Source organism: Ascidia mentula, chromosome 7 (genome assembly GCF_947561715.1).
Source record: "Ascidia mentula chromosome 7, kaAscMent1.1, whole genome shotgun sequence".
Taxonomy (NCBI): domain Eukaryota; kingdom Metazoa; phylum Chordata; class Ascidiacea; order Phlebobranchia; family Ascidiidae; genus Ascidia; species Ascidia mentula.
In genome coordinates, this window is record NC_138572.1 from 8,145,776 (window position 1) to 8,169,609 (window position 23,834).

Consider the following 23,834-nt stretch of genomic DNA (forward strand, 5'->3'; position numbering starts at 1 on the left):
TAATTGAAAGTTAATATTTAACACGTGTGAAAACAAACACCCCAGTAATCGTGACGTCACATACAGGCTACTAAAAAAGCGCGCCCACGATGAGATCAGGCAAAGTGTTCTGCAAAAAGTTTTTGAAGGTCACCAAGGAATAGTCAATTGTCGTGAAAAAACTAGGTCTTCTGTCTGGTGGCCAGGATTGAACGGTGACGTCGAAAATTTTGTAACAAATTCTCATTTGTGCACTATGTCAAGAACCATCTACCCTGCACCGATGATCTGTTTTACTTACAATTAAGGACAACAATATGATTGATAACTTTCATATATATTGAACTTGCTCTCTAAGGGGTAGACACAACTGCTGCTAACAACGTCATGGCATATTTAAAATCAATTTTTGTGTGTAATGTCTGATACGATCAGCAATTTTCCTCTGCTAATTTCCAACTTCACTAAAGTGTATGGTTTCAGGTATACAACCAGCAGTGCTCAGTTCGCGCAAACTAACTAACTTTGACGCGCGTCGCTGTACAAGTGCTTTGCCAGGATTTTTCCAGATACGTATACATGGATCAATTTTGACAAGGCCAAGGAAAAATGCAAGGTTCTGTCGCCAGATACTAATCCGCGGTCATATTTTGTGCGCCACAACGGTGGAAATTTACGAAGGAATCGTGCACATATTGTTCCCTTTCCTGACGTTCAGTCACAATCGTGACGTCACGCAAATGTGCGCTCTAGAGTCTAGAGTCTAGACGCTTGTACAGATTACGACAATACAGCCAAAGCAAATATTTTACTGTGATTGTGACGAAACAAGATGCCAACAAAATAAAACAAAATTTCAAAACACATTCAGGTTTCAGTCTTCTCATGAGAAGAAGCGTTCAAAACGATTTGTTTTTCAGCTTTAAATGGCGTCACAGACGCCTCGACGCGTTGATTGGCTGAAATTTTGAGGGCGTGTCGTATAAAACCCGTTTTACTAGAGAGGGTTGGTTTGTTGTCGGGAGTGTTAGTGTGTAGGCAAGCGCGTAGCAGCTACTAGCTAGTAGTACAGACAGACAGGAATCAACCGGTGAGGCATGAGCCGAAACCTAGAAGGGTGCTAAAAGGGTATGCAAATAACCTTAGTCTGAAAATTTTTTTTTCCAGAAAACCTAATAATATTTTGTTTACTCACTGAACAATAGTTCTGTTTCTTTTTACATCAGAGGTCAAATCTAAACATGTCGGGATCCGATGCTCTTGTTGACCAATATGCTGTGGTAAGTTGATTACTGTAGTGTGCCTATACCAATACTTTTATTTCACAACAGAAAGGGGAAAATTGTAGGGAAATTACCTGAGGTTTTTATTGTTTGTCAACAGCTAATAGCTGGCTTGTAAATAGCATCTTTGGAGCAGTTAGTTAATGATTGAAAGGGAGTGTAGTATTAGCAGACTTGTTGGTTCACAAACTAGCTAAATATGCTTGTTATATGCTGTACAGAGTGGAGAACCAGGAGCTTTGTGTCCAGAAAAATTGATCAACATAGAAATTTTGATAAATGAAGTGACAATGTCTTGCAGAAGGGTAAGGTTGATAGTTCATACAAATGTTATTTAGCTGATAGAGCAGCATAGATGGAAAATTTGAGTGTCTAGTATCTGAAAGATAGCCTACTAAGCAGTTGTCAGCTATACACAGGGCAATGACACTAGTCAAGTAAATGTAAACCAACTAGTCAGAATGCAACTTTTCGGTGTGAACCACATTTTAAGTAAGTTTGCTACAGTGGTAATAAGTTTCTAAAGTCAATGTTTACAAGTAACATATTCTAAAAGCAGTGCACAAGCAAGCATATAGTCATATTCTAACCTAGTAGACTATGTATTCTTTTTGTATTTGTAGAAACCAAAAGCCACCTTTTCCCTAATCATGGGTGTTGCCATGGCAGTGATTGGAGCATCCTTTCAGTACGGATATAACATTGCAGTGGTCAATGCACCTGCAGATGTAGGTTTACGTCTAACATTAGCTCTTATTTCTGGAAAAAAAATTAACAAATTTTACTGTGATTCGTTAGGAAGTCAAAGACTTTTATTTCGGAAGTGAATTGGAATGCAACATCCCTGTGATAAACGGAACAAATGGAACTGAAGTTTGCACTGTAAGGATTTAGAAAATATTTTTTCTGCTTGCAATCCACAAAGAACATCAGTGGTGCAAAGTGAATTTCTATATTTTACAGGAAAATGAAGACAAGGCAAACTATCGGGATAACATGTATGCGATTGCTGTGTCTGCCTTTGCAGCGGCTGGAATGGTTGGTTCACTATTGGTCGGGCCTGTGGTTGGGAAGTTTGGAAGGTAAGTTTTCTTTGTTGGAATATTACTTCACTGACCATGTGTTCTACTGCACTTCTTTTGAATTGAGCAAAAAATGAGAATTAAATCATGTAAAATATTTCCATTTGACTTTATGCTTTAGCAAGCGTTTCAAAAAATGCTGCTTTAAATTTGGTTAAAACAACTCAAATTAATACTTTTTGTTGAAGTATATTGATTAATTTTCATGCAGGCGTGGAGGATTAATGGTCAACAATATAATTTCATTTCTGGCAGCCTTGTGCTTGGGACTTGCCAAGCCAGCAAACAGCTTTGCATTGATTATTGTTGGACGAGTTTTTATTGGAGTATTTGCAGGTATGAATAGTTTTTTAAAGCGCTTACTCGTGACTAAAACACAATTTGGTTGCACAACCAGTACCACTAGTACACCAGCACAGCACAAAACTGCTGACCAGTGACCCCTGCAGAACAAAAGAAAAGCTTTTCCATTCAATGTCTGGCGTGACCTACTTTTCTTCTGTGCTTTGTTATAAGTGCCACTTCCCTTAGTTCCAGTGAATTCTTTGTGTGTCCAAACCAGAGCACATTGGCCATCATTGTTTCATTGAAATTATAATGGTGTTAAGCACATAATGTTCCAATGTCTTTAGTGTCCTTGTAAGCAATTCCTATCTAATGTTATATATCTAAGTTTTGGCAGTTTAACTGTCTTTTGAATGTCATCGTGAGAAGTGGTTACACTCGAATGACCTTGTTACTGGAATGTGCTGAGCTAGTCTACTGTGCGTTAGTAACCAAATACTTTATCCTATAAGGTATATACGAAAGTCATATGAATTGAATATTTCAAAACTATTTCTTTGAATTTTAAACCTTAACAAAGACACATGGGAAAACTTGTAGTTTATTCTTCAAACTTTATTTGTGTTAAATTTAGGGCCTTTAAGAGTGTCATTTTCCAAATTCATTTGTTAGTGTCCCTCTAGTCCTGTTGTTTATTAGTGATTTAATACATTTAGTCTTGCTTTAAGGTCTTGCTACCGGTATTGTGCCAATGTACATCGGAGAGATTTCACCAAAGGAATGGAGAGGTGCAATTGGTGTGTTAAACCAATTGTTGATCACAATTGGAATCCTTTTTGCTCAGGTAATTTATTGTACAGCCAATTACAGCTATTTGAGACTCGGTAGAGTTTTTTTTTTTGACCTCATGCAATATTTTTATACAGATCCTGGGCCTGAGGTCAATCTTGGGCACTGACCAGATGTGGCCATACCTCTTTGCTTTTACTTGTGTACCTTCTCTCATACAAATGATCAGCTTGCCCTTTATTCCCAAGAGCCCACGTTTTCTTCTTATTGACCAACAAAAAGAGGACGAGGCAAGAAACGGTAAGTCGCCAAGTTAACAAAAATCGGTATTGATGTTTAGTTAACCTGCTGGTAATGCAGTCAGATATAACAAGACTGCCAAAGTCAACCCAAGCTGTACCGATGATACCCAATAGGTGGAAAAAATAATTTGCTGCATCAACGTGCTTGCCTATAAAAACTTACCTCCTGTTAGTCAAAGTCCCTGGCATCAGCATTGTCAAGTGAACTTGAGACAAGTTTAGAGCGGACTGGTTGATTTACGCGCTTCTTAAAAACTTCCACAGTGTTGGTAAAGCTCCGTGGCACCGACAACGTGGTAACTGAGATGGATGAAATGAGAAATGAGGCTGCAGACCAAGCGGCACAAGGACAGATGACCATCATGCAGTTGTTCCGCGAGAGGACGGTTCGCTGGCAACTAATCACTGTCCTCCTTATGATGGTCGCCCAGCAACTTTCAGGAATTAACGCTGTAAGTAGGATTTTGTGACAAACTACAGCGTTCGGTTATTCGTCAGTCACAGGCGGCCGCCTAGATTTGGTCGCATATGTGAAAACTATGCTTGGTTCTGCTTTGGTTTCTTCAAGAGCAAAGAGTTAAATCGGGAACTAAACACAAATCCGGTATCGGTTTACTCGTCAAGGGAAGCCGTTGGCGCAATAAAAACAAACCAATCGTTAACAAAACAGTAGTACCGCTTTATACTTAATAATAGCGAGCAAAATACAATGTATCAATCCAGTCCGACGTATATCCCCCTGTCTTTTCCAGTTTAAATCAACAGCTGTTTCGTTAGTTCTGGCCATATAGAGCGGACACTGTCGCAACATTTCTCCTATAAGGGCGAACGGAGTTTCATGGAACTTTTCTATTGTGCTTGGAACTGTAGTTTTATAACATGTACGGACGGGCCTATTTCCCCTTCCTGCGAAACTCGAAACGCTTTGGAGGTGGAATTTAACTACTGGGTTTTTTGGGCGCTAATTTTACGCCTGACTTATTTGGCACCCTGGTGTAATCTTTTCCAAAGGGTTTGGATCCCTTTTCTTCACAATAGCGTGTAAACGTGGAATATCGGAGTATAGTTGTTCTGTTGTAAAGTGCGGATATCACCATTGCAATGATTGAATTCCATGGCAAATTTTCACTCACAAATTTCTTGGCAGTAACATCAAACACATCGTTAAATATAGAAGCAGCGAAATATCTGGTACAAATTGACTTTAATGGTGCAAAGTTATTCCACGCTACATGGAAAATTCAACAGGATTACCGCGACCCCCTTCAGTCGTTGTAAAAACAGAGAGAGCGGCAACGATGCCTTGCGATCCGATTAAACCAATTAACGCAGAACGATTGCAATTGTTTTCACAACCCAAAGCGCCTTCTAAATTCCATCCGTGTCAAAACCAAACTGGGTCGCATGAAAAAACTACTGCCCTTTAACACAAACGTTTACGGGTGACCTCAGAAGCGGAAATCTGCCACGTGTTGCTATTGCTAGGCAGGCTCCAATTGGTCGAACCAGTGGGCGTCACCGGGGGCGTGCACTGTGCATCCTCCGCGTTCACAAGAGAATTTTAACACAACTGGAAATATTATTTAGACCTCGCAGGAGTCAAACCTGTTGTACCGGATTTCCACGCGCTTTCTTCAATGCAATGAATCGATTTTTCGCCAAAAACGCGACAAGCATTTTGCGTTCGCCCCCAGGCCTGTTGTTCCGCCCATTAACAGCACTGAGTCACAGCCTGTGTCACGTGACAAAACCTGCCAATCCGCTTTAACTGGTAGGGCGAGCCCACTTTTCGCACTCAAGCGTGAAAGCAACCACCCATGCCACGTATTTACTATAGTTTTCATCCCAGTTTGAGCCAAGATGGCGTTTTTCGATATAGACTGGGGCTAAAACAACATACGCGTGTATTGTTCACGTTCCAACGACGTATATTGGGTATTACCACAATATTGTTGACACGCCAAGGACAAAAGGGGGTGTGCAAGACACGCCCATTTTTCGGCGAGTCGCACAATTGCATTATTAATCATGCACTTTAGTGTTACACAATAACATCCTGGCCTTATTTTAGCAGTTTGGTTTACCACTATTTCCTATTAAAATAAAGCCTTATATCGCGGCCATGAATCATTAGTGCTTAAAATGACTCTGTATGTATTATTACTCACAATTTTACTGTACAGATGCCAAAATGGTTAATGGCCCCTTTTCGCATAACTATAACCCGTGGGTTTTCAAACTTATTCCACTTTATTTGGCAAATTGTGCTTTGAAGGAATATCACATTTCAGTATTATCACATTATCCCTCCATATGTTTTTGACAGCTTATCAACTGCATAAATAGTATATCTGTGTAGGCTGGACAACGTGCAACTGTTATTCTGAATCACAAAACTTCCTATTGTGTGCATAGTAATCCCTTCTATAACAATACGTTAAAATACGCTTGAACAAAATGCAGCCCATACATATGGTCTGGTCAGGATTTAGCATCTGTTACATCTTAAGCTTCTTTTGGTAAAATGGTTACACATAGTATGAAGTGACGCACATTCTCTGACCTGTTACCATAGGAACGGCGCAGTTTCGGCATACCTCACTAATAACTCCTAATTATTGCTCAGGTATTTTTCTACTCTAACACCATCTTTGATTCGGCCGGAATCCCGAAGGGGAACTCCCAGGACTTGGCTTCAGTCGGAGTTGGAACTGTGAACGTCTTAATGACAATTATATCGGTAAGGCACCTGGCCACTATCCAATACTTCTTATACAATGCGAATTAATTCCACCCACAAACTACCGTAGTAATCTTTAATGTGTTATTACAAGATCCCTTGATATTGAATGCATTAGAAGCATTTTTTTAGGGTACCTTTTATACGCACATAGCGTCACAAAAATAGTGTCCCAAAACAACGCCTAAGGTCCGTGGTCCGTTTCGCTGTTATTGCGTAGTGTTAAAACTCATCCGGGTGACGTCTTCAATCCGGATGTTGTTCATTTGTACAAGAGTCATAAAGACCACACCTATAGGATCTAAACCCCTGAAAACGCAGAAGCAGCCAGTTCTGCGTGTTCAGATCATTTAAAGTCCGTGGGTGGTCGTTTGCTGGTATAAGTGATATCATACACAGCGGTATGATGGCTAATACTTGATACTTGGAACCGTTTAGATAAGGTGACCGGACCACTTAACCTACGTGTTCTTGTTAATATGTTCCTGTTTTCTTCAAATCTGTTGAACTTGTCCTTATGTGCGTCTCATAGCTGAATTATGGGTGGCCCAGAACTATACAGCCCACAACGTGTTTAACAGCGAGAGTTAATTTTGTACTGTAATTCTGCATTTTGTGCATTTTATTCACATGTATCGTTTTTTGTGTAGGTTGCTATAATTGAACGTGCCGGACGCAAGGCTTTGATGGTATACGGATTCGGAATGATGATCTTCTGGTGTTTGGCGATGACCATCGTTCTCAATCTACTTTCTGTTGTGGTTGGTATAAATTTTCATCTTTCTCGGTACTAAACAGAGCGCAAGGATTTAAAATCGCAAATATTAACCAGTCAGAATATAGACTTTCACATTTTAAAATGAAGTTGCGATCAATTCTCGAATCTCATTTTTGTCACATTTATTTAAACAAGGTATTGTCGTGTACAAAAAAAACAGCATTTCGGTTGTGTAGATTGCCGCAAAAAAGTTGTCATCTTTAAAACGAGAACATGTTAGTTATTCTGCCTGTGTTTACAGTCGCACGACACACCGTCAAACACCACAGTGCTTTTCTAATCAACCTCCGCATTGAACTGTCCCTTTTATCTCCGCTATTTGTATAAGTTGTTGAAAGAATTTTTGTAACAAGTGTTGAAAGAATGCGCAACAACCTCTTCAATACTTTCGTGTGCAAATAACAATGGCTTCTTTCACAGATGGAGACCTGGATTTCGTACTTGAGTATTGGATGCGTCATTGGATACATCGTGGGATTTGCCATTGGACCAGGTGAGAATAATATCTCCTCGAGCACTGGGAGACGAAAACAACGCGATTGTCACCTTCAGCTGACATTCCCATGTAGATTAAGCCACAAGGGTGCTTACGTCAGTCCCAGAGCTAGTAGACATTCGGCGTCGTGTTGTAGTCGCGTTGTCCTTGCAACACAAAGACCAATATAACTTTTTTTGTCGACTGATCAGTTTAATTTTTCTTACCCGGCAATTCATAAATTTTGCAAGCCACTTATTTTAAATTTATTTTTTCTCGAAAAATCGATGAAATGTCATAAGTATACAATACAATAGGAAAAAGTTTTTTTTTTGAACGGGCCTGAACAAACCGCACAAGGCTTCCGAGAAAGTTACGCTTGTTATAATTGCTTCTCGTTCCTAGCATAACAGCGCATTGTTTAACTGAGGAAATACCAGAGCCAAGACTGACAAGATCGCTAATTTCATTATAACCGCCAGCAACACTTTAAGAGCCATAATAGCCCCGGGGATTACAAGCAATAGCTCTTTGGCAGTTTTGCGAAGTTTGCTTCCAATATTTCGTCCGCGTGATTTTGGCTAAGACAATAAAGCAACTCCTCAGGATTACGTTTTCAGTGCCCTTTCTTCCTACCTTTAGTTGCGCTACTGTTTTTACAGCAAACAAAATAGTTTTGCAGTAATTTCTCCAAATCTAATCGTCGACCTTCAAAAAATGTCCTGTTTTAAATGTAGTTTGGCCATGTGTGCACGCATTTTTAATTTCTGAAACCTTATCTAAATGCAACTTTTTTCGTGGTAGGCCTGCTTCCCAAACCAGTAGCTTTAGTATAATCAAGAAAATCCATTAACTTTAACAAACTCCCTGCATTATTCAGGACCCATCCCATGGCTCATCACCGCCGAACTCTTCCGCCAAGCCGCACGTCCTCCTGCATTCATGGTCGCCTGTCTTCTTAACTGGACTTGTAATTTCATCATTGGAATCAGCTTCCCAGCTGTGGCGGTAAGAATATCAACGCTGCCTTTTTTACCCGATTTCATTATGGTTTTTGGTTTGATGTAAACATTTTTATTTGGAAAGGGTGTATTATTTACACAGAAACGAATTTGCATGTCATCCTTAAAAACAAGGCATCTACGGCGTGCTGCAAACCTATTTTAGAAGAAATGATTATAATAGCAAGAAGCATTTCTATATATAAAAAGCTAAAAAAAAGCTAATCTTCCCTTATAACTTTTTCACAACCTAGCAAAAGGTCATTCACTTATTCGATTTTTCAACAGAAACTCACCGGGCCGTACGTGTTCATTCTCTTCATGTGCGTCTGCATCGCAATAACCGTGTTCCTGTACTTTGTCATGCCGGAGACAAAAGGAAAGACCTTCCAGGAAATCAACAACATGTTTGCCAAACGGTGAGGATTTGACCCAAAATCCATTATTGGTCTAAGACCCAACTACTGTCCCCAACTTGTTTTTGAAAGCGACTTATTTAAACAGTATAAGAACAAAGAAAACTGAAACATATTAAGTATTAGTAATTTAATGCTTTACCTGCATAACTTTTAGGCGTCCAAAGTTTGGGTTCGTGACCCACAGGTTGGAAACATTGTGACCTTGAGGACTTTTAATGATAAAAACATTCTTTATACCTCACAGAAACAAAGTTCCGGCCAAGAGCAATGGTGCACACGACTCGTCCATGAAAATCCCTCTGAAGTCCATGGACAACCAACCTGAAAATGTGTAAACTGTCCAGCTTGGTTTTAAAATGTGTAATTGTCCCGCTTGGTTCTTTCTATGTCATTACAGCACCGGCGCCACGCATCCTGCAACAAATTTACTTAACAAACTAATACTATTTAAGGCTCCTTTTTATAGTCGTATAGTCAAAGATGCGATAGTAACAAAACCAGCGCCAGTTAACGAAATTTTTAACGCGGATAACTTCGTCGTTTTAAGAGGTAGCTTGTCACACATTATTGTTCATACGTGAACCTTTCTAACGGCAACAAAATTTACCAGTAGATCTTGATGTCGTTGGATAAATCAGGTCTGTATATGAACATTAATGTGTTTTAAGCTTAGTTAACTGGCGTCAACTAAAATCCCTTCGTTGCGCGTTTTTTCTGCAGTTACTTGAGCGTGTTTTTCTGCCCTCCGTGCAGCACCGTTCGTACAACGAACAATTTCACTATCTAAGCCGTTGTGAACAATGTTGATAATATTGCGTTAATGAGTATCCGGGACCCGATACTTTTCTAATATTACAATTTATAGGTACACATGGTAAATGACGTCCTGGATTGCCTTTTTTTCAATTCACTATAGATACTAAATCGGAAAAATTGCCTAAAAGTATACGTTTCCACATATTTGTTACTTACATTCGCGTATGCGTAAGAATATAGTTACTGTCACACAAGTATAATTTGTTACACAAACGACCTACTCGTTAGCATTGCGCAGTGTTCTCTAACATCGTTATCCAACAGCTAAGAAGTATGCAGCTTCCACACACACAATATAACCCTAGCCTACACATTTTTGTTACGTTTTACAGAGTATATACACACAAAAAACTTCACTATCCGTTTTTACCGTGCTTGCTGTTACCCTTTCGCTTACGTATACAGTGCTCTTTATTATTAGTGCAAAATTAATGTTCACAGGCCTTAATGAGCTTGATGCATTTAGTGCTACAACCATTCTCACGAAACTGTAGTTAACAGGTGCGATTTCATTTTAAAAAAGTGCTATTTTGCGCTCACAGCCATTCGATTTCTGGAAACTCGGCTTTTCTTTGGTTTTTCTAACATAAAAGTATTGAAAAAAATTGTACATTTTTGCTAGTGCAAGTGTGCTCCTTTTGTTGTATGTGCGTCCCTTGTCCCGAAAAATACTTTTTTAACGTACTCACGCACATATCGTTTTATGCGCGTATATAGTATCTGTGACTACTGGGCGAACAATACACTCGCATGTACCACATATACCACGTGTGTTGTGAAATTGTACTCAGAGCAGTGATTGGAGAGTCCCAAATATATTTCTTACTGCCCTCTGTATTAAAACTGTTCGTATGATAAGCGGGACCTGGCTTTGAGTTAATAAAAAAAAAACTGTTTCTTTAAGTTGGTAAACTTGGACCCTTATAAGCGCTGGGCCAAATATGCTGCTCGCTAAATTGTCTATACAAGTAAAGTCCACTAGTCTTTTCATATCGCCTATGCTAAGACTGGTCATGACTTTATACTGCTCCTTATACGACGTCAAAAATGGTTAAGAACCTTTGTAGAAGATTGGCTTGCTATCAGTTACCACCCAAACATGTTTTGGACGAAACGTTCAACGAAATGTACACATTGTTTTGAGTATAGTTTTAATTTAATATTTTCATGGTTAGTGCAGGGTGTGAAGTTGTTATTCTGATGCGACCGTTGTTCTGTTATCAATACAAAAATTCAAGGACGCAAAACAGTTCACCGCAATAATTGGATAATTATGTTGAGCAAGGACACCTTTATAGTTGCGACGTACTTTGGCAGTATATGTCAAACTTCTTAGGTATTGAGTTATGGGAAACGCGCACATCACGTAAAAATGCTTCTTAATTATGGTGAATGATACAGATTGGAAAGCTACGGTATTCAACTGCAGGAAGTCTGCAACTTAAGTATGTTCTCCTTATGGAAGAAAAAAAGGTTGGTCCCCAATCTTTATATGTACAAGCATTGCATATTAAGTCATACCCAGCAAACACAATTAAACTGCCAAGTGCAATATACTATTAGTACTACTACTAAAATACATCCGTTGCTTTTTTTCTAGCGAAGTGTGACGAGTTCTTCGGACGAGGTAGGGTGAATTGCAACACAGTTGTCGAAATCAGCTTTGGTGGCGCCCATTTTAATGGCAACCGCGAAACCTTGCAACATTTCGTCGCAACCAATTCCTTGAATGTGAAGCCCAAGGACCTAGAAAACAATAGTCAATAAAATGAACGCCAAAGAATGTTTTTTGAACGAAGTGAACGCATTAGCGCTTTTTGTTAACACTGGATCTAAGCAATGGGACATTTTTAACACTTTGACAAGTTGTACTTTTTAACTACGTTACAATTTACAGGCTTTGTTTTTTGATGATTAATTAGGTCAGGGCAGTGCAGGGCTTCGATTTTTTATTTCAAGTCGAACATCGACGGATAAATTATTGTGCGCGGCGAGTAACAAAAACCTCGTAGCAACAACGCATGTGTTTTGAATCCCCTGATTTAGGCATTGCGCAAAGTCACCCCAACGCATCCAAACGTCAACGCTACCAAATACAATACGACGTTCTACTCGGTATATGAACGTGGACAGCAAACCCCTGAGAACGTAGAAAGTGTGATATTTAACTTACTTTTTCCTCTGGCAGAAGACAGACTAGTTTCATGACCGTCTTGGTTTTACGTTCGGTCATAACGTGATACATAGGCATGAATTTGGATGAGTAGATCTTGATTTTGTCCTTCCCGTATTTTTTTTCGGCCTCAGCTGAAAAAAACACGCATATTTGAATGTGGGTCAGCGTTTAAAAAATGTTTCAAAAGTAGTTGTTTTCAATCTGATTCAATGAATTAACCACGTGGACAAAACTACAATAATTCCTATCAGTTTTGTGACAGGTTATTGGAGAAAATCAGAATACGCTGTCATATATATTCGAGTACAAAAAACATTTCAAAATCTTTCACTACAAAAGAATTACTTTTGAAACTGGTTTTTATCCGTTCGGAATTTATGATATATTTAATAATTTGATAAATATTCATGTCACTTTTTACAATAAACACTCCACAGTTATATATATGTTTTGTGATGAAACAAACCTTCGGTAAGACCAATGGTGCCGATGGGTGGATGACTGAAGACAACTGTAGGAATGTTCTCGTAACTCAACTTCAACCCTTCTTCCTTGTTAAAGAGTCTGTGAGCCAGTCTTCGGCCAGCCGCGATTGCCACTTCAAAATGAAATAAGAAACTAAGCATTGGCGTCACAGCCGATCAGAATATGTACACGTAATATTTTATACAACTATATGTATGCGCAAATAGGTAAAGTTATCAAATGAAAAAAAAGCAGTATATAAGTAAGGATTATAAATTATGTTACTTTGGTTTTTAGTACTTTGGCCACAGAAACACAAGTACTCTTTAATATGAACAAGATAGCCAATTCAATGCTGGAAAACTTCATGCAAACGTTTCGATTGTGTACACAATGTACAAAACCGTGAGTTATGTTCACAAGTACTCTATTTTACGTTTTATATAAGGAGTGTTAACCTTTCTATATATTCACTAATTCTATTCAGGCAAGATTTTCCGCCTATATGATACCTGGTGTTAGCAGAGCTTTTCCTTGCACGTCACCAACCGCGTAAACGCCAGGCACTGAAGTTTGTTGGTACTCGTCCACATTTATATTCCCCCTAGAGTCCATTTCCACGCCCTGAATAATTAAGTTACCAATAAGGCAGAAGGTACTTTTTCAGCATAGGCTACATACAGTGTGGACTACTTAACATTCACAGTACAGAGGCAAATTGCTACATCTTTACTTAACATGCCAACATACGATTTTTTCGAGTCCAATGTCGCTGTTTGGATGACGTCCAATTGCCCAAATCAAACAATCGACATCGTCGACCACTTTTGTCTCAGCAGCGCCACCTTCCGGCGCGCTGTGAATGGTTACGGAGAGATTTCCGTTTTCCATTTTCTTCACGTTTTTCACCTGTCGATAAAATCTGGCCTTAAATTCAAGTTCTTACAAGTTTCGAACTGCATCATTTCCTATATACAGTGTATGCACACAGCAAAAATGCAATTACTTTTTCCAAAAAAATATCTCTTATTTATGGACAAAGCATTCTTTTTTTAAAAAACAGCCCCATTATCATACAAGTAACGTTGCATAACCATCACAGAATGACAGACACGTCGACAAAATACAACCGTTACCTCCAGAACAGCAGAGTATTACCTTATTTAGAAGCTTCAGTATTGTTAAGTAAAATATGAGAGTGGTCGCAATAATTTCAACCTACCTTGGAAAATTTGTCGACGTTGATGCCAGAGGTTTCCATTTCCATCGTGTTATTCTCACTTATCATTGAATCAAATGTACGTAACGCCTGGTGACGCCGAATAACCAGACGAACCTCCGATCCAAGAGCGTTTAATATCCCTGCCAACTCCACCGCAATGTAGCCAGCTCCCACAACTACTGCTTTCCTGAAGGCAACGTACAGCAGAGATAGGTTTAAAATTGGTGTTCATTCGGTCTGTTACGACTGTCGTTTCAACAACTTAAACGTAACAAAAAATCACAGCAATTTTGACAAAGCACCCAACTAAAAGTCTCTGTTTTTTCGCAAAAGCCTGAAACTGTGAATTCACCAATAGAATTGTCAATAAGAACAACCTAAAGTAGTTTGTCAAAAGCCAAAACAATATAAAAGAAGCAAATCTGGTGCTGCACTTACTTGGGCAAATCCTCAATTTCGAAAAATCCATCGCTGGTCATACCCAGTGAAGCTCCTGGAATTTCTTCCTCCGACGGCACAGCCGCCCAACCGCCTGCAAAAAAGCACTCATTAAGTTACGGGACAATTACGGGAGGATTCGCTAAAGATATTTCTATAAGCCGTCTATATCCACGGGCGAACGTATATTACTCGTTCAATATAGCAAAACAAATCGAAAACCAAACTGTATAAAACGTATGGTGTTTATGTAGCATATAATTTTCCTGTGCAAAGATAGCACATTTCCACACGTTTCGAAAAAATAGTAACCTCACTTTTATTATCCACAAACCTGTAGCAATTAGGATATTTGGCGAAGTGTATTTCTTCCCTGCCACTGATATGATCGGGTATGGATCTTTTTCACCAGTAAAGACACCATGCCCAGTGATGCTGGAGACATTAGCCTTGAAACAAAAATCAGTTGTAATACCTGTTCAATAAGGACAAATTTTTCAACAACAAAAATACAATACAAGATAGTGCGTAGGGAAACTACACAAGAAATACACACTACAGTTCATTTTTAAAAAAATATACTGTACGTGTGCATTGGTTGGAAAAAAAACTGTAACTGTATTTTGTAACCGCCTTTCGGCATCACACACAGTTTAGCTTACATAAGGAAACATTTTTTTAGTCAATGGAGCAAAAGTTGTGTCTGTGCAGCAGTTTACAGACAGGGCAACACGGCATGCCTGTTAACAGGATATTCGACGACGCACATCCATTGCAAGTGGAAGCTGCGACGGAAACGGGTCAAAGCAACCATGCAGTGTGCAACTTAGCAAGGGTGCTAGTGAGAACTAAGTATACGGTGTGTTTTGTTTCAGATGATGGATTTACACTCTTTATACGTTGTTTTCTTCATAAGACTTATAAGTTACAACTGCATTTAAAATCTTAGAGCGGTGTAATATAAAATATTACCTTTTCAAGCAATGAAGCGTATATTCCATTCAATCGCTGAATGTACGCGTCTCGTTTTGTCTTGATGGTGCTACAAACATACAGAGTTAATGAAACGCCAACGCGCACGTATGTCGCGCATTTGCAGAAACGCTGAAGTGCTGTAGTATTGAGAAATGTAAATAATTCGCACCAGCGGACGCGCTGGGCAATGGCGTGACACGCCCGGCTCGAGTAAATACAAGTAACAATGACGAGGCAGCAAATACGGCTGCCGGTAAGTTGTCTAGTCATTCCATTCCACCTACATCCTACACTACCATGTGACGTTAAACGTGATTTAATCAACTTTTGAACAACAGCAAACCTTACTTTGCTGATGTTAATGCATTTTTAAAAGTAGTTTTATTAATTTTTGAATCGTTTTCACTTGTAATAGCACGTTCACAACATACAAACAAACAGTTGTATTGTTAATTACAAGAACTCAACTTTTAGGCTACCCATTATACTATTGTTTAACAAACTTCATTGATGAAAATTTGTCAGCCTCACTATTTTAAATGTATTACTTTATTTTACTTAAAACAAGTTTTACCAATCAATCTTTACATGAAATACAAGTGCTGATGCAGATAGTTTTTAAAATCTGACAAATTTGTATATACAATATAAATTGCAAACATGCCAATATGTATATATGATTCAATGTTTATTGCCATACCTCCAGTTAAATGTAGCCTTTTCTTTCATTGTAAAACCATAATCTGCATGGTCATGTAACATTTCAGCATTAAAGGCAGTGTACCACATAACTTTCTTTGGAACACATCCCACATTGACCTGGAAATCCAAAAAAGAACAACTATAAGCTGAAGAAAACAGTTTGTAACCAAATAAAACATTTGCAAAAGCGGTTTAACTTCATCTCATGCTAACAAATTGACTTATTTGGCATATGCATAAATATACAAAAATAAATTTAACCTTCAAATGATTTTGAGTCGCGATTCTCACATTTGTAAAGAATGGATTTTACGATAAATTGTTAAAGCAAACCTCATGTAGTACGCCTACATCAAAGGAAATTTATGAATTAACAAGATGTCATGAATTGCAATTAATTTATGTGAACAGAAATCTGTTTTTGTATCAAAAATCCAATTACTGGGCCTTAAAAAAAATCTATATTGAGTGGTTTAACTTACACATGTTCCACCCAGACGTCCATGCTCAATAATTGCTGCCGAAATGCCGAATTCAGTTGCTCGTCGTGCGCTGGCAACGCCCCCAGATCCTGCACCAAGTACAAGGTAGTCCACCTTAGTTATTTCTTTACCAGAAGCCATTCTTGTAGAGCACAATAAAGTTCGAGTAACGTTGCTTCTAGAAAGTAAATTCAACGCTCTGAATGCGGATTGCATTGGGTTCTGATTGAGGTGGCTGCGCGGGCTGCGACAGCTTTGCACGAAAAGAAAAAAAGAATCTATTTTAATCCGTGACCTCAGAGTGTGGAATGGTTTTAATGTTTACCTGAGCAAACAACTAAATGCGCTATAGAAATTTTTAAAAAATAGCTTAATGACAATTAATTTCCTTATACTATTCAGTTTAAATAATACAGTTTGCTCTGTGTATTTCTATTTCCGCACTCCAATAACAGTCACTTGGATAAATTGACACCAGCGGGGCCACATAAGGCAGTAAAAATCTAGAAATAGGATACAGAAGAACAAACGCATTTTGGTAACATTTGCAGAGTATTGTGCATGACCACATTTTGGAGGTGCTGTCCATTTGGATTGTCAAATTGTATTGTTGGTGGTAAGTTTGTATATTCGGCAAAAAAGCAAGTTCTATGTAGCAATGGAAATTTACACATTGTAGCTAAACACAGGATAAAGGATTAATTTTGATTACCGGACTGTAAATTAGGACCAATTTTGGAATAATGGGATAGAGTCATTACAAATTTTCAAATAATGTCGATTCCAAAATTGGGCGAATTTCCAAAATTGGTGTTGAAATTAAGACAAGACTTGCGTTTAAGGGCATGTGCCAACGGCGGTACGCAAGTTGCCCTCTGACACTTGCGCGCTCTACGCTTGCTACAACTAACTGTGTGCTACCGAGCACATGTTCTGTTACAGTGTATAGTTTCTTGTTCTCATCCAAACGTGATGTAGGCTACTGTTTTTTTTTGACCTTTCTGTTTTACAGTTGCTGCCAAGGTATTAAAGCCGCATGTACGGCCAAATAAACGATTAATGTCATCGCACACAATGAAGGTAATTGTGGTGTTATTTCTATGTTTAAGTCCCCTAGGTGTCGCACACGCATATATATAAACGATCGATGCAATGTGACCTTATCTTTGAAACTGCTTGTCTTGGCGAATAAACGCTACATGGTGTCAGAAGTGGGATCTTCAGGAGCATGGCTTTTCAGGCGCAAATATCGCCACCAGAAATGTTCAATTTTGATAATCCTAACAGTTGGAACAACTGCGTGCGAAGATTTGAGCGATATGGGCAAGCGTCGGAGTTGAACAAGGAAAGTTCGAAAAAGCAAGTAAATCTTTCATTATATTTGCTGGGTGACAAAGGTGATGACATCCTTTCGTCATTCTGTTTATCAAACGAAGATTCCGCAAAATTTAAGGTAGTTGTGGAAAAATTTAATGAATATTTCAATGTCCGCATCAATGTCACATACGAGCGGGTTGTTTTAATCGCTTTGAGCAGAATGATAACACATGTGATGAATTCATAACTTCTTTGTATGTCCAAGCTTTTGAAACATGAAAGAAGAATTAATTTGTGACAAAATTGTGGTTGGTTTAACTGACAAGTGCGATACTGCATTTGTCGAATAAACTCTACAGTAATAAGCATGTTCGCAAATTAAGTATATGCATAAAATTGACTGACTGAGAATTAAGTGGACTGTATTAGAATTAAGCATTTAAAAATTTTAATAATGATGGAATTAGACGATTCTTACTACTATAGTGTACCAATACCCAAATTTATCCAAGCCATGATAAAAGCAGCAGACCCTATAGTGAATGAATACCAGGTTTTCAATATATGTAAGATATGTCGAAAAGTGTCTAACTTACATAATCCTTAGCCTGGGAAAATTCCTCATAAGTTAAAAAAGACTGGTTACAAAATGCAGAATAATTTTAATGAAAAACAAGCGATGATTACAAAACGAAACTTAAGCAGTAAAGCACCGACACAAGATGACAACACGCTTGTATATAAACATATTTTAGTGCGAATATGATTTCTGAATAGGAATTTTGAATAATTTTGATTGAAAGTTGGAAAAATTTTCCAACATTTGCTTGAAAACAAATTCGCACATCACTAAAAATGTACTATTATTCAAACGTAGAGCACCAGAGAATTAACGAAATAAACAAAGCTTCGAAGTCGGACAAACTAACGATGACAAAACAGTCACGTTTTTGATACTGTCCAAAGTCATAACCGGTAATTAAAACACATCATCCCGTTCAAGTGCTTCAGAAATGCCTGAGATTTCAGATCTAGCTAGAGTTGAAGCACGACTGTCGGTGGGTGAAGAAGGAAGTTGAATTCTGCTGGCCGGTAGACCGTGAATTTGGGTAGGCGACTGGATTTCGATGCTCTCAGTTGAAACATTGCTTGAAGACGTAAGGGTGTTGTAATTTGTTGACCCCTCGTTGCCAATGCTTACATTTGAACTGTCATTGATGGTAATGTTAGTGATGGACTCGCTTTTTGAAAGACTCCATTGGATAAAAAATCTTCCGTCCGTTACTTTTCTGTGCATTTCATTTGATGCAGATGGGACCGAATTAATACTTTGTTCTTTGATTGTGAATCCCACTCTGGACCGTTTGGGTTTTCTTTGAGTAGTATCCAATTCAATTAGAAAATTTTTGGTACGGTTGTTGTTGCTCATCAAATCCCATTCCTCAATATATTCCTCGCTGGAGTCTAGTTTCACGTCACGGTTTGATACAAGAGAAAGCTGCAGCCTACGGTTAAGTCTGACGCGTATTGACTTGTAGGGCACAGCTGTTTCGTCCTTGTCATGAAATCCTTGTATACGATTAAAATCGGTTTCGTCGCTTTTGTCCAGTACGTACCAAAACATGTCCCTGGCTGTCTCATCGAGAAACTTTTGGTATCCAAACGTGCACATTTCGCGCCCCACATGATCACGTTGCTCTTCACTGCAGTCGATTGCGCGGTCTGAAAAATGTATGGCCGAAAAAGCAGCTTTGCCATCGTGGCCAAGCAACGTCGTAGATTCGTCTATCAATGGTTCGGAGCTATTTTGACGCACAGAAACCTTAACTGAAACGAGTTTGTCAGAGTTCCACGCGAAAAAACTGCTCTTCACAATCACCTCGAAGTGTTTGGTAAAGGCAAATCCACTTGGTTCGCACCTTAGTATCGGTGCTATCCGAAAATAACCTTCCTCGGCTGTCTGGTCTGAAGGCAATACCGTTATGGTGATCCGTGTTTCTTCTTCTAAACAGTTTGGAGGAAATTTCAAAGTGTAGCATCCAACTTGTACGGTTTCGGAATGTATTCCTACGATAGCATCAACAATAGGGTTTTGTTTTGCGACCAGTGACGAAGACTGGCTGGTAATGTTTAAAGCGGAACTTGCCCCTGAAAACCTTGCGGCTTCCTCGTCAAACGGAATTATAACTTTTACCCCCTGTTGTTTAATCCTCTCCATTACAGTAGTTGTGGTGCTGCCATTATAGCTAAAGTCACTTGTTGAAAATATCGTTGACTCCGTTGCGTGCTGTTCGCTGCTACCCCATGGACGCCGTAAGCGTTTGTAATACCTTCTCAAAAGCAAGTACAGGACCAGAATAATGACAACTACTGGTACGACGTATAACACACTAATCCATGGCATCCGAATTTCACTAATGTCGTCGTTAGGTACTTGCACTGTATAGTCAGTTTCATTTTCCGTACAGTTAAAACAAGGCAGATAAGTGTTCTTGACAACATCCTCCATGTTCACGCTCTTGTTTTTCACTACGCTTACCAGAAACTCAAAAGCAGACTGGAAATGTCTGGCTATGGCATCGTACAGGTTGCAAGAAAAAAGTTGTATTTGTCTAACTCATGTTGCGCCATAAAGCAATTGTCGAAAACCTGACGTCACACGCTACGCTTCAGCGGCTTACAAACAAAGGCAAAGTCCCCTCCCGTAGTTGGTTCCTGTTTTCCTGGTGAGCATTCACTTCACCCCACAGTTTTGAAATAGTCGAAGGATTGGGTTTTGTATTTTAAAGGACACATAAGTGATATTCGTTTGTGGTCTATTCATTAAACCTGTACAACGCAGCCACCACACAATATACAAATTAATTCGTTGTATTGGTGACATGTCGATATTGTCATTAATTATCAACCCTTGCAGATATAAAATATACGATTTAATTGTGCAGCATAAAGTCACATAAGAAAACCAATATATTAGATCTTTACACATAACACGCCACCTCAAGGTGTTTTAGATTGTAAATCTCCCAGGGTATTCCCCATTTGGTGTTTAGAAAAAGGGGACAGTTTCTCCCGGTTAATAATTTATTTGAAAAAAAAATCGCCGAACACCAAAAGTTTAGAAACGGTCACAAAAATAGATATAGTTGCAGATACAAAGCAATACGAAACCATTTTTCAAAAATATGCCTTGACAGCATCAAAGTGCGAACTCGTATAGAACTGTATAGATTAAAGTTTCTATTTAAACACACGCATGTTGTGTATTTGATTTACGTTTGCTGCAATGAAAACACTACTGCAAGAAATATTGACCTAATATATGACGAATAGCAAACTTTTAGGATGATTGCGCAAGAAAAATTAGGCTTTGTTCATAGAACCATGGCAACGGCGGTATTTTACAGAAACGATGATTCAACAAGTCACTGCTCAAAATAAAGTTATGATATAGTGATTGAACAAGCGCCTTGGTAAAAAACATCAGCAATATCTACATGCATTTACTCCAAATGTTATGTAAATGCAAAAAAATAATTTTGTAGGATCGTCCGATGCATAATTAAGAACATAAAGTAATCAAAGGGCGTGCGACCTGAGACTTTCAACAAAACTGTTCGACATTTCGATATTAAGGTAAGTCACAGCTACAAAGGAACAAGTAAAGTACTTGCTGCGCGTACGCTAAGCTTTTACTATTCCGATATTTTTGAGAGTGGAACTTTGTTGAACACGGTTGCCTAGCCTTTAGATTCACAAACATAGTTCACAGTTGTATCTCCGATGTATATCTGGTTGTTCTCGCCTTGTATTGTAATGTTGGTTTCATTTTGGGCAGACACCCAGTGTATGTAAAACCTTCCATCGGCCAACAAGCTAGCTGCTTTTTCATTTCCGAAATCTTGTTCAACTGTATACAAGACCGTAGAAATGCGGCTTTCTTTGTTGTCTAACTGTAAAAGAAACTTTGTCGGGAGGGCTTGGAGAAGTTGCAATCGGTTTGCTGGGATTTCAACGTTATTACGATCGGCTGTCATTTCCTTTCCACTTACTTTGAGGTTCAGGTTCGAATTAATGGCTACTCTAATCGTCTGATACGGAATCGCTTCTTCCAAACCCATATACTGGTCGCGCACACGGTTGTATGTGAGTTCATCCATGCGGTCAATCAGATACCACGTCATGTCTTTTACATATTCGTCTGGAGAACGCAAGTGTCCGAATATTGCAATTTCTCTGCCCACCAGAGAAGTATTGGACCAACTTACCACCACAATCCGTTCCGAAAAGTGATCCGCTTGAAACACAACTTGGCCTTGTCCGTCAAGTACTGAGTCAGATTCATGTGACCATTCAGTCATTCTTTTTTGTCGCACGTAAATGCTTACAGGAACACTGGCGTTGTCCAATGCAAAGAAACTGCTTTTTACGGTAATGGTAAATGGTTTTCGAAACTTCAATCCAGACGGCTTGCATATTAACAGCGGAGTAATTCTTATGCCATAAACATTTTCTCCGAAGAAAAAATTGTCAAACAATCCCATCGATAAGACAATCTGAATGGTGTTTTCAACAGATTCTTCTGGAAACGTGAGTTCATAACATCCCAATTTGATATGTCTCGTGGCAGCGTCCATATCAATACTAGAAATGCAACCACTTCCCGTTTTAACTAGACCAGTGTTACAACTTTGTGGAGAAAGATTTTCAGTAGAGTTATTTATAACAGTTTTCTTTTGGCTATTACCGATGTTAGCAATTACTTCATTGTCGTCATATTCAGAGGAATTTTCGTCATTATTGAACCATTCGTAATTTTTTTCGTCAGGAGTGTAGAAAGAGGAAAAGGTACGTGGAAAACCTCGTGACCTGGAAGCTGAAATGGGGCTTCTTAAAGATAAAGAACGTGGCAAACTTTCTGACATTTCGTCTTCGTAAGGACAAATTATACTTCTATCCCCTATTTGGTTCCCCAGTGCCCGCAAAGAAGGGCCACAGACAGGCACAATCTCGTCTGACGATTTTGGAATACTGCTGTGCTGGAAACTTCTGTCTCCTTCTTGGTTTCTCGGTGGTCGCATAGAAGGGTCATAGACAGGCAAGATCTCGTTTGGCGGTCTTGGAACACTGCTGTGGTGGTAATACTTAAACAATCCCACATAAATGAACGCAAAAACTATCAAGAATGCCGGAGTCATAATGCCGGCAAGGATAAGTGTTGAATCTAAAGCTGTCGCATTGGCAATTGTTGATGCGAGCGGTGTTTGCGTAACATCTGTTTGCACTGTTGTAGTCTACAAAAGCACGAAAGTTGAGTTACAAAAAGGACCTGTTCTTTGCTGTTCATGTTTAAGGTAGTGTATTTTTACCACTGTAGACCAAAACGCTTTCTGAACAATATTTTCAAAGAATTGTGTTGTTAAAGTAGGCTACATAAATAACAAATATTATTTCTTATTGACACAGTCTTGTGTGATTTCTTGTTAAACCTCACATACAATGCAGTCGATTTATGACTCGATTATAGTTTGTACAAATCACCTCGAATGTACTTGAATTCGTTGCAGCACTCTCGGGCATATCTGCGTCTTCCTTGTCGTTATTACTTACAAATACGACTCGAAAGGTCGTCGTTTACCAACGATTAACAACCCTAAAACACACACAGTCTGCAAAATACACCAACGTTAAAGTGTTTAGAGTGACATCATACAAAGATATAGCTGACATACTTTTCACTATTTTCCTTCGCTTATCAAACATCCTATGCCTCATGTTAGGCACATTGCTAAGGTTACTTCTTTTACATACAGGGCGGTATCACGAAACATATAAACAGATCTCTTAACACCCACACCAGCTAACCTACACGATTCCATTCACGTCAATATATACCCGACTGTGTGTATTTCCTCGTGTCATTTAATTGCATCCACCAAGCAATTTACCGCGGTTTTATGAAATATACAATCTATAGAGTTGGTTTATTTTTGAACGGAATTGTGTGGGTTCTCCATAGCGTGACAAGCACAAATATAACCTGGCTAGAATGTTGTTTTAAACTGCGTTTGTCCCAGCAATGCAATGTATACGTTATCTGCCCTGAGC

At 38.9% G+C, this 23,834-nt stretch overlaps 4 protein-coding genes across 4 annotated transcripts; 1 reads left to right on the plus strand and 3 right to left on the minus strand.

Annotated features, from left to right (window-relative positions):
- Positions 1 to 1,103: 1,103 nt before the first annotated feature.
- LOC145908188 (solute carrier family 2, facilitated glucose transporter member 5-like) lies at positions 1,104 to 10,709 on the plus strand. The gene is made up of 14 exons (XM_082995399.1): positions 1,104 to 1,259; positions 1,886 to 1,990; positions 2,061 to 2,144; positions 2,226 to 2,344; positions 2,556 to 2,680; positions 3,358 to 3,473; positions 3,556 to 3,718; positions 3,985 to 4,172; positions 6,347 to 6,460; positions 7,111 to 7,221; positions 7,659 to 7,731; positions 8,594 to 8,721; positions 9,003 to 9,133; positions 9,378 to 10,709. Exons 1-14 carry the CDS (start codon positions 1,221 to 1,223, stop codon positions 9,466 to 9,468), a joined length of 1,587 nt encoding a protein of 528 aa, XP_082851525.1. The 5' UTR covers positions 1,104 to 1,220; the 3' UTR covers positions 9,469 to 10,709.
- A 389-nt stretch (positions 10,710 to 11,098) lies between these two features.
- On the minus strand, positions 11,099 to 16,659 carry LOC145908048 (glutathione reductase-like). The gene is made up of 11 exons (XM_082995219.1): positions 16,410 to 16,659; positions 15,926 to 16,044; positions 15,223 to 15,292; positions 14,585 to 14,699; positions 14,251 to 14,344; positions 13,813 to 13,999; positions 13,341 to 13,499; positions 13,103 to 13,214; positions 12,592 to 12,723; positions 12,123 to 12,256; positions 11,099 to 11,695 (listed from the first exon to the last, which is right to left on the minus strand). Exons 1-11 carry the CDS (start codon positions 16,623 to 16,625, stop codon positions 11,546 to 11,548), a joined length of 1,488 nt encoding a protein of 495 aa, XP_082851345.1. The 5' UTR covers positions 16,626 to 16,659; the 3' UTR covers positions 11,099 to 11,545.
- A 1,715-nt stretch (positions 16,660 to 18,374) lies between these two features.
- On the minus strand, positions 18,375 to 20,269 carry LOC145908605 (uncharacterized). Its single transcript, XM_082995913.1, has one exon. The coding sequence runs from the start codon at positions 20,233 to 20,235 to the stop codon at positions 18,706 to 18,708; it is 1,530 nt and encodes a 509-aa protein (XP_082852039.1). The 5' UTR covers positions 20,236 to 20,269; the 3' UTR covers positions 18,375 to 18,705.
- A 1,197-nt stretch (positions 20,270 to 21,466) lies between these two features.
- Positions 21,467 to 22,924, minus strand: LOC145909461 (uncharacterized). The gene has a single exon (XM_082996851.1). The coding sequence runs from the start codon at positions 22,922 to 22,924 to the stop codon at positions 21,467 to 21,469; it is 1,458 nt and encodes a 485-aa protein (XP_082852977.1).
- Positions 22,925 to 23,834: the final 910 nt, after the last annotated feature.

What these genes read in the sequence shown, in the direction of transcription:
- LOC145908188 (XM_082995399.1), top strand. Translation starts at nt 1,221, where the DNA reads ATGTCGGGATCCGATGCTCTTGTTGACCAATATGCTGTG. An exon ending in GTGGTTGGGAAGTTTGGAAG is followed by an intron (nt 2,345 to 2,555) that starts GTAAGTTTTCTT and finishes ATTTTCATGCAG; the next exon opens with GCGTGGAGGATTAATGGTCA. An exon ending in TCTTAATGACAATTATATCG is followed by an intron (nt 6,461 to 7,110) that starts GTAAGGCACCTG and finishes TTTTTTGTGTAG; the next exon opens with GTTGCTATAATTGAACGTGC.
- LOC145908048 (XM_082995219.1), bottom strand. Translation starts at nt 16,625, where the DNA reads ATGCAATCCGCATTCAGAGCGTTGAATTTACTTTCTAGAAGCAACGTT. An exon ending in ACGCTTCATTGCTTGAAAAG is followed by an intron (nt 14,700 to 15,222) that starts GTAATATTTTAT and finishes TTTTGTTTCAAG; the next exon opens with GCTAATGTCTCCAGCATCAC. An exon ending in CACCATTGGTCTTACCGAAG is followed by an intron (nt 12,257 to 12,591) that starts GTTTGTTTCATC and finishes TGTTTTTTTCAG; the next exon opens with CTGAGGCCGAAAAAAAATAC.
- LOC145908605 (XM_082995913.1), bottom strand. Translation starts at nt 20,235, where the DNA reads ATGGAGGATGTTGTCAAGAACACTTATCTGCCTTGTTTTAACTGTACG.
- LOC145909461 (XM_082996851.1), bottom strand. Translation starts at nt 22,924, where the DNA reads ATGACTCCGGCATTCTTGATAGTTTTTGCGTTCATTTATGTGGGATTG.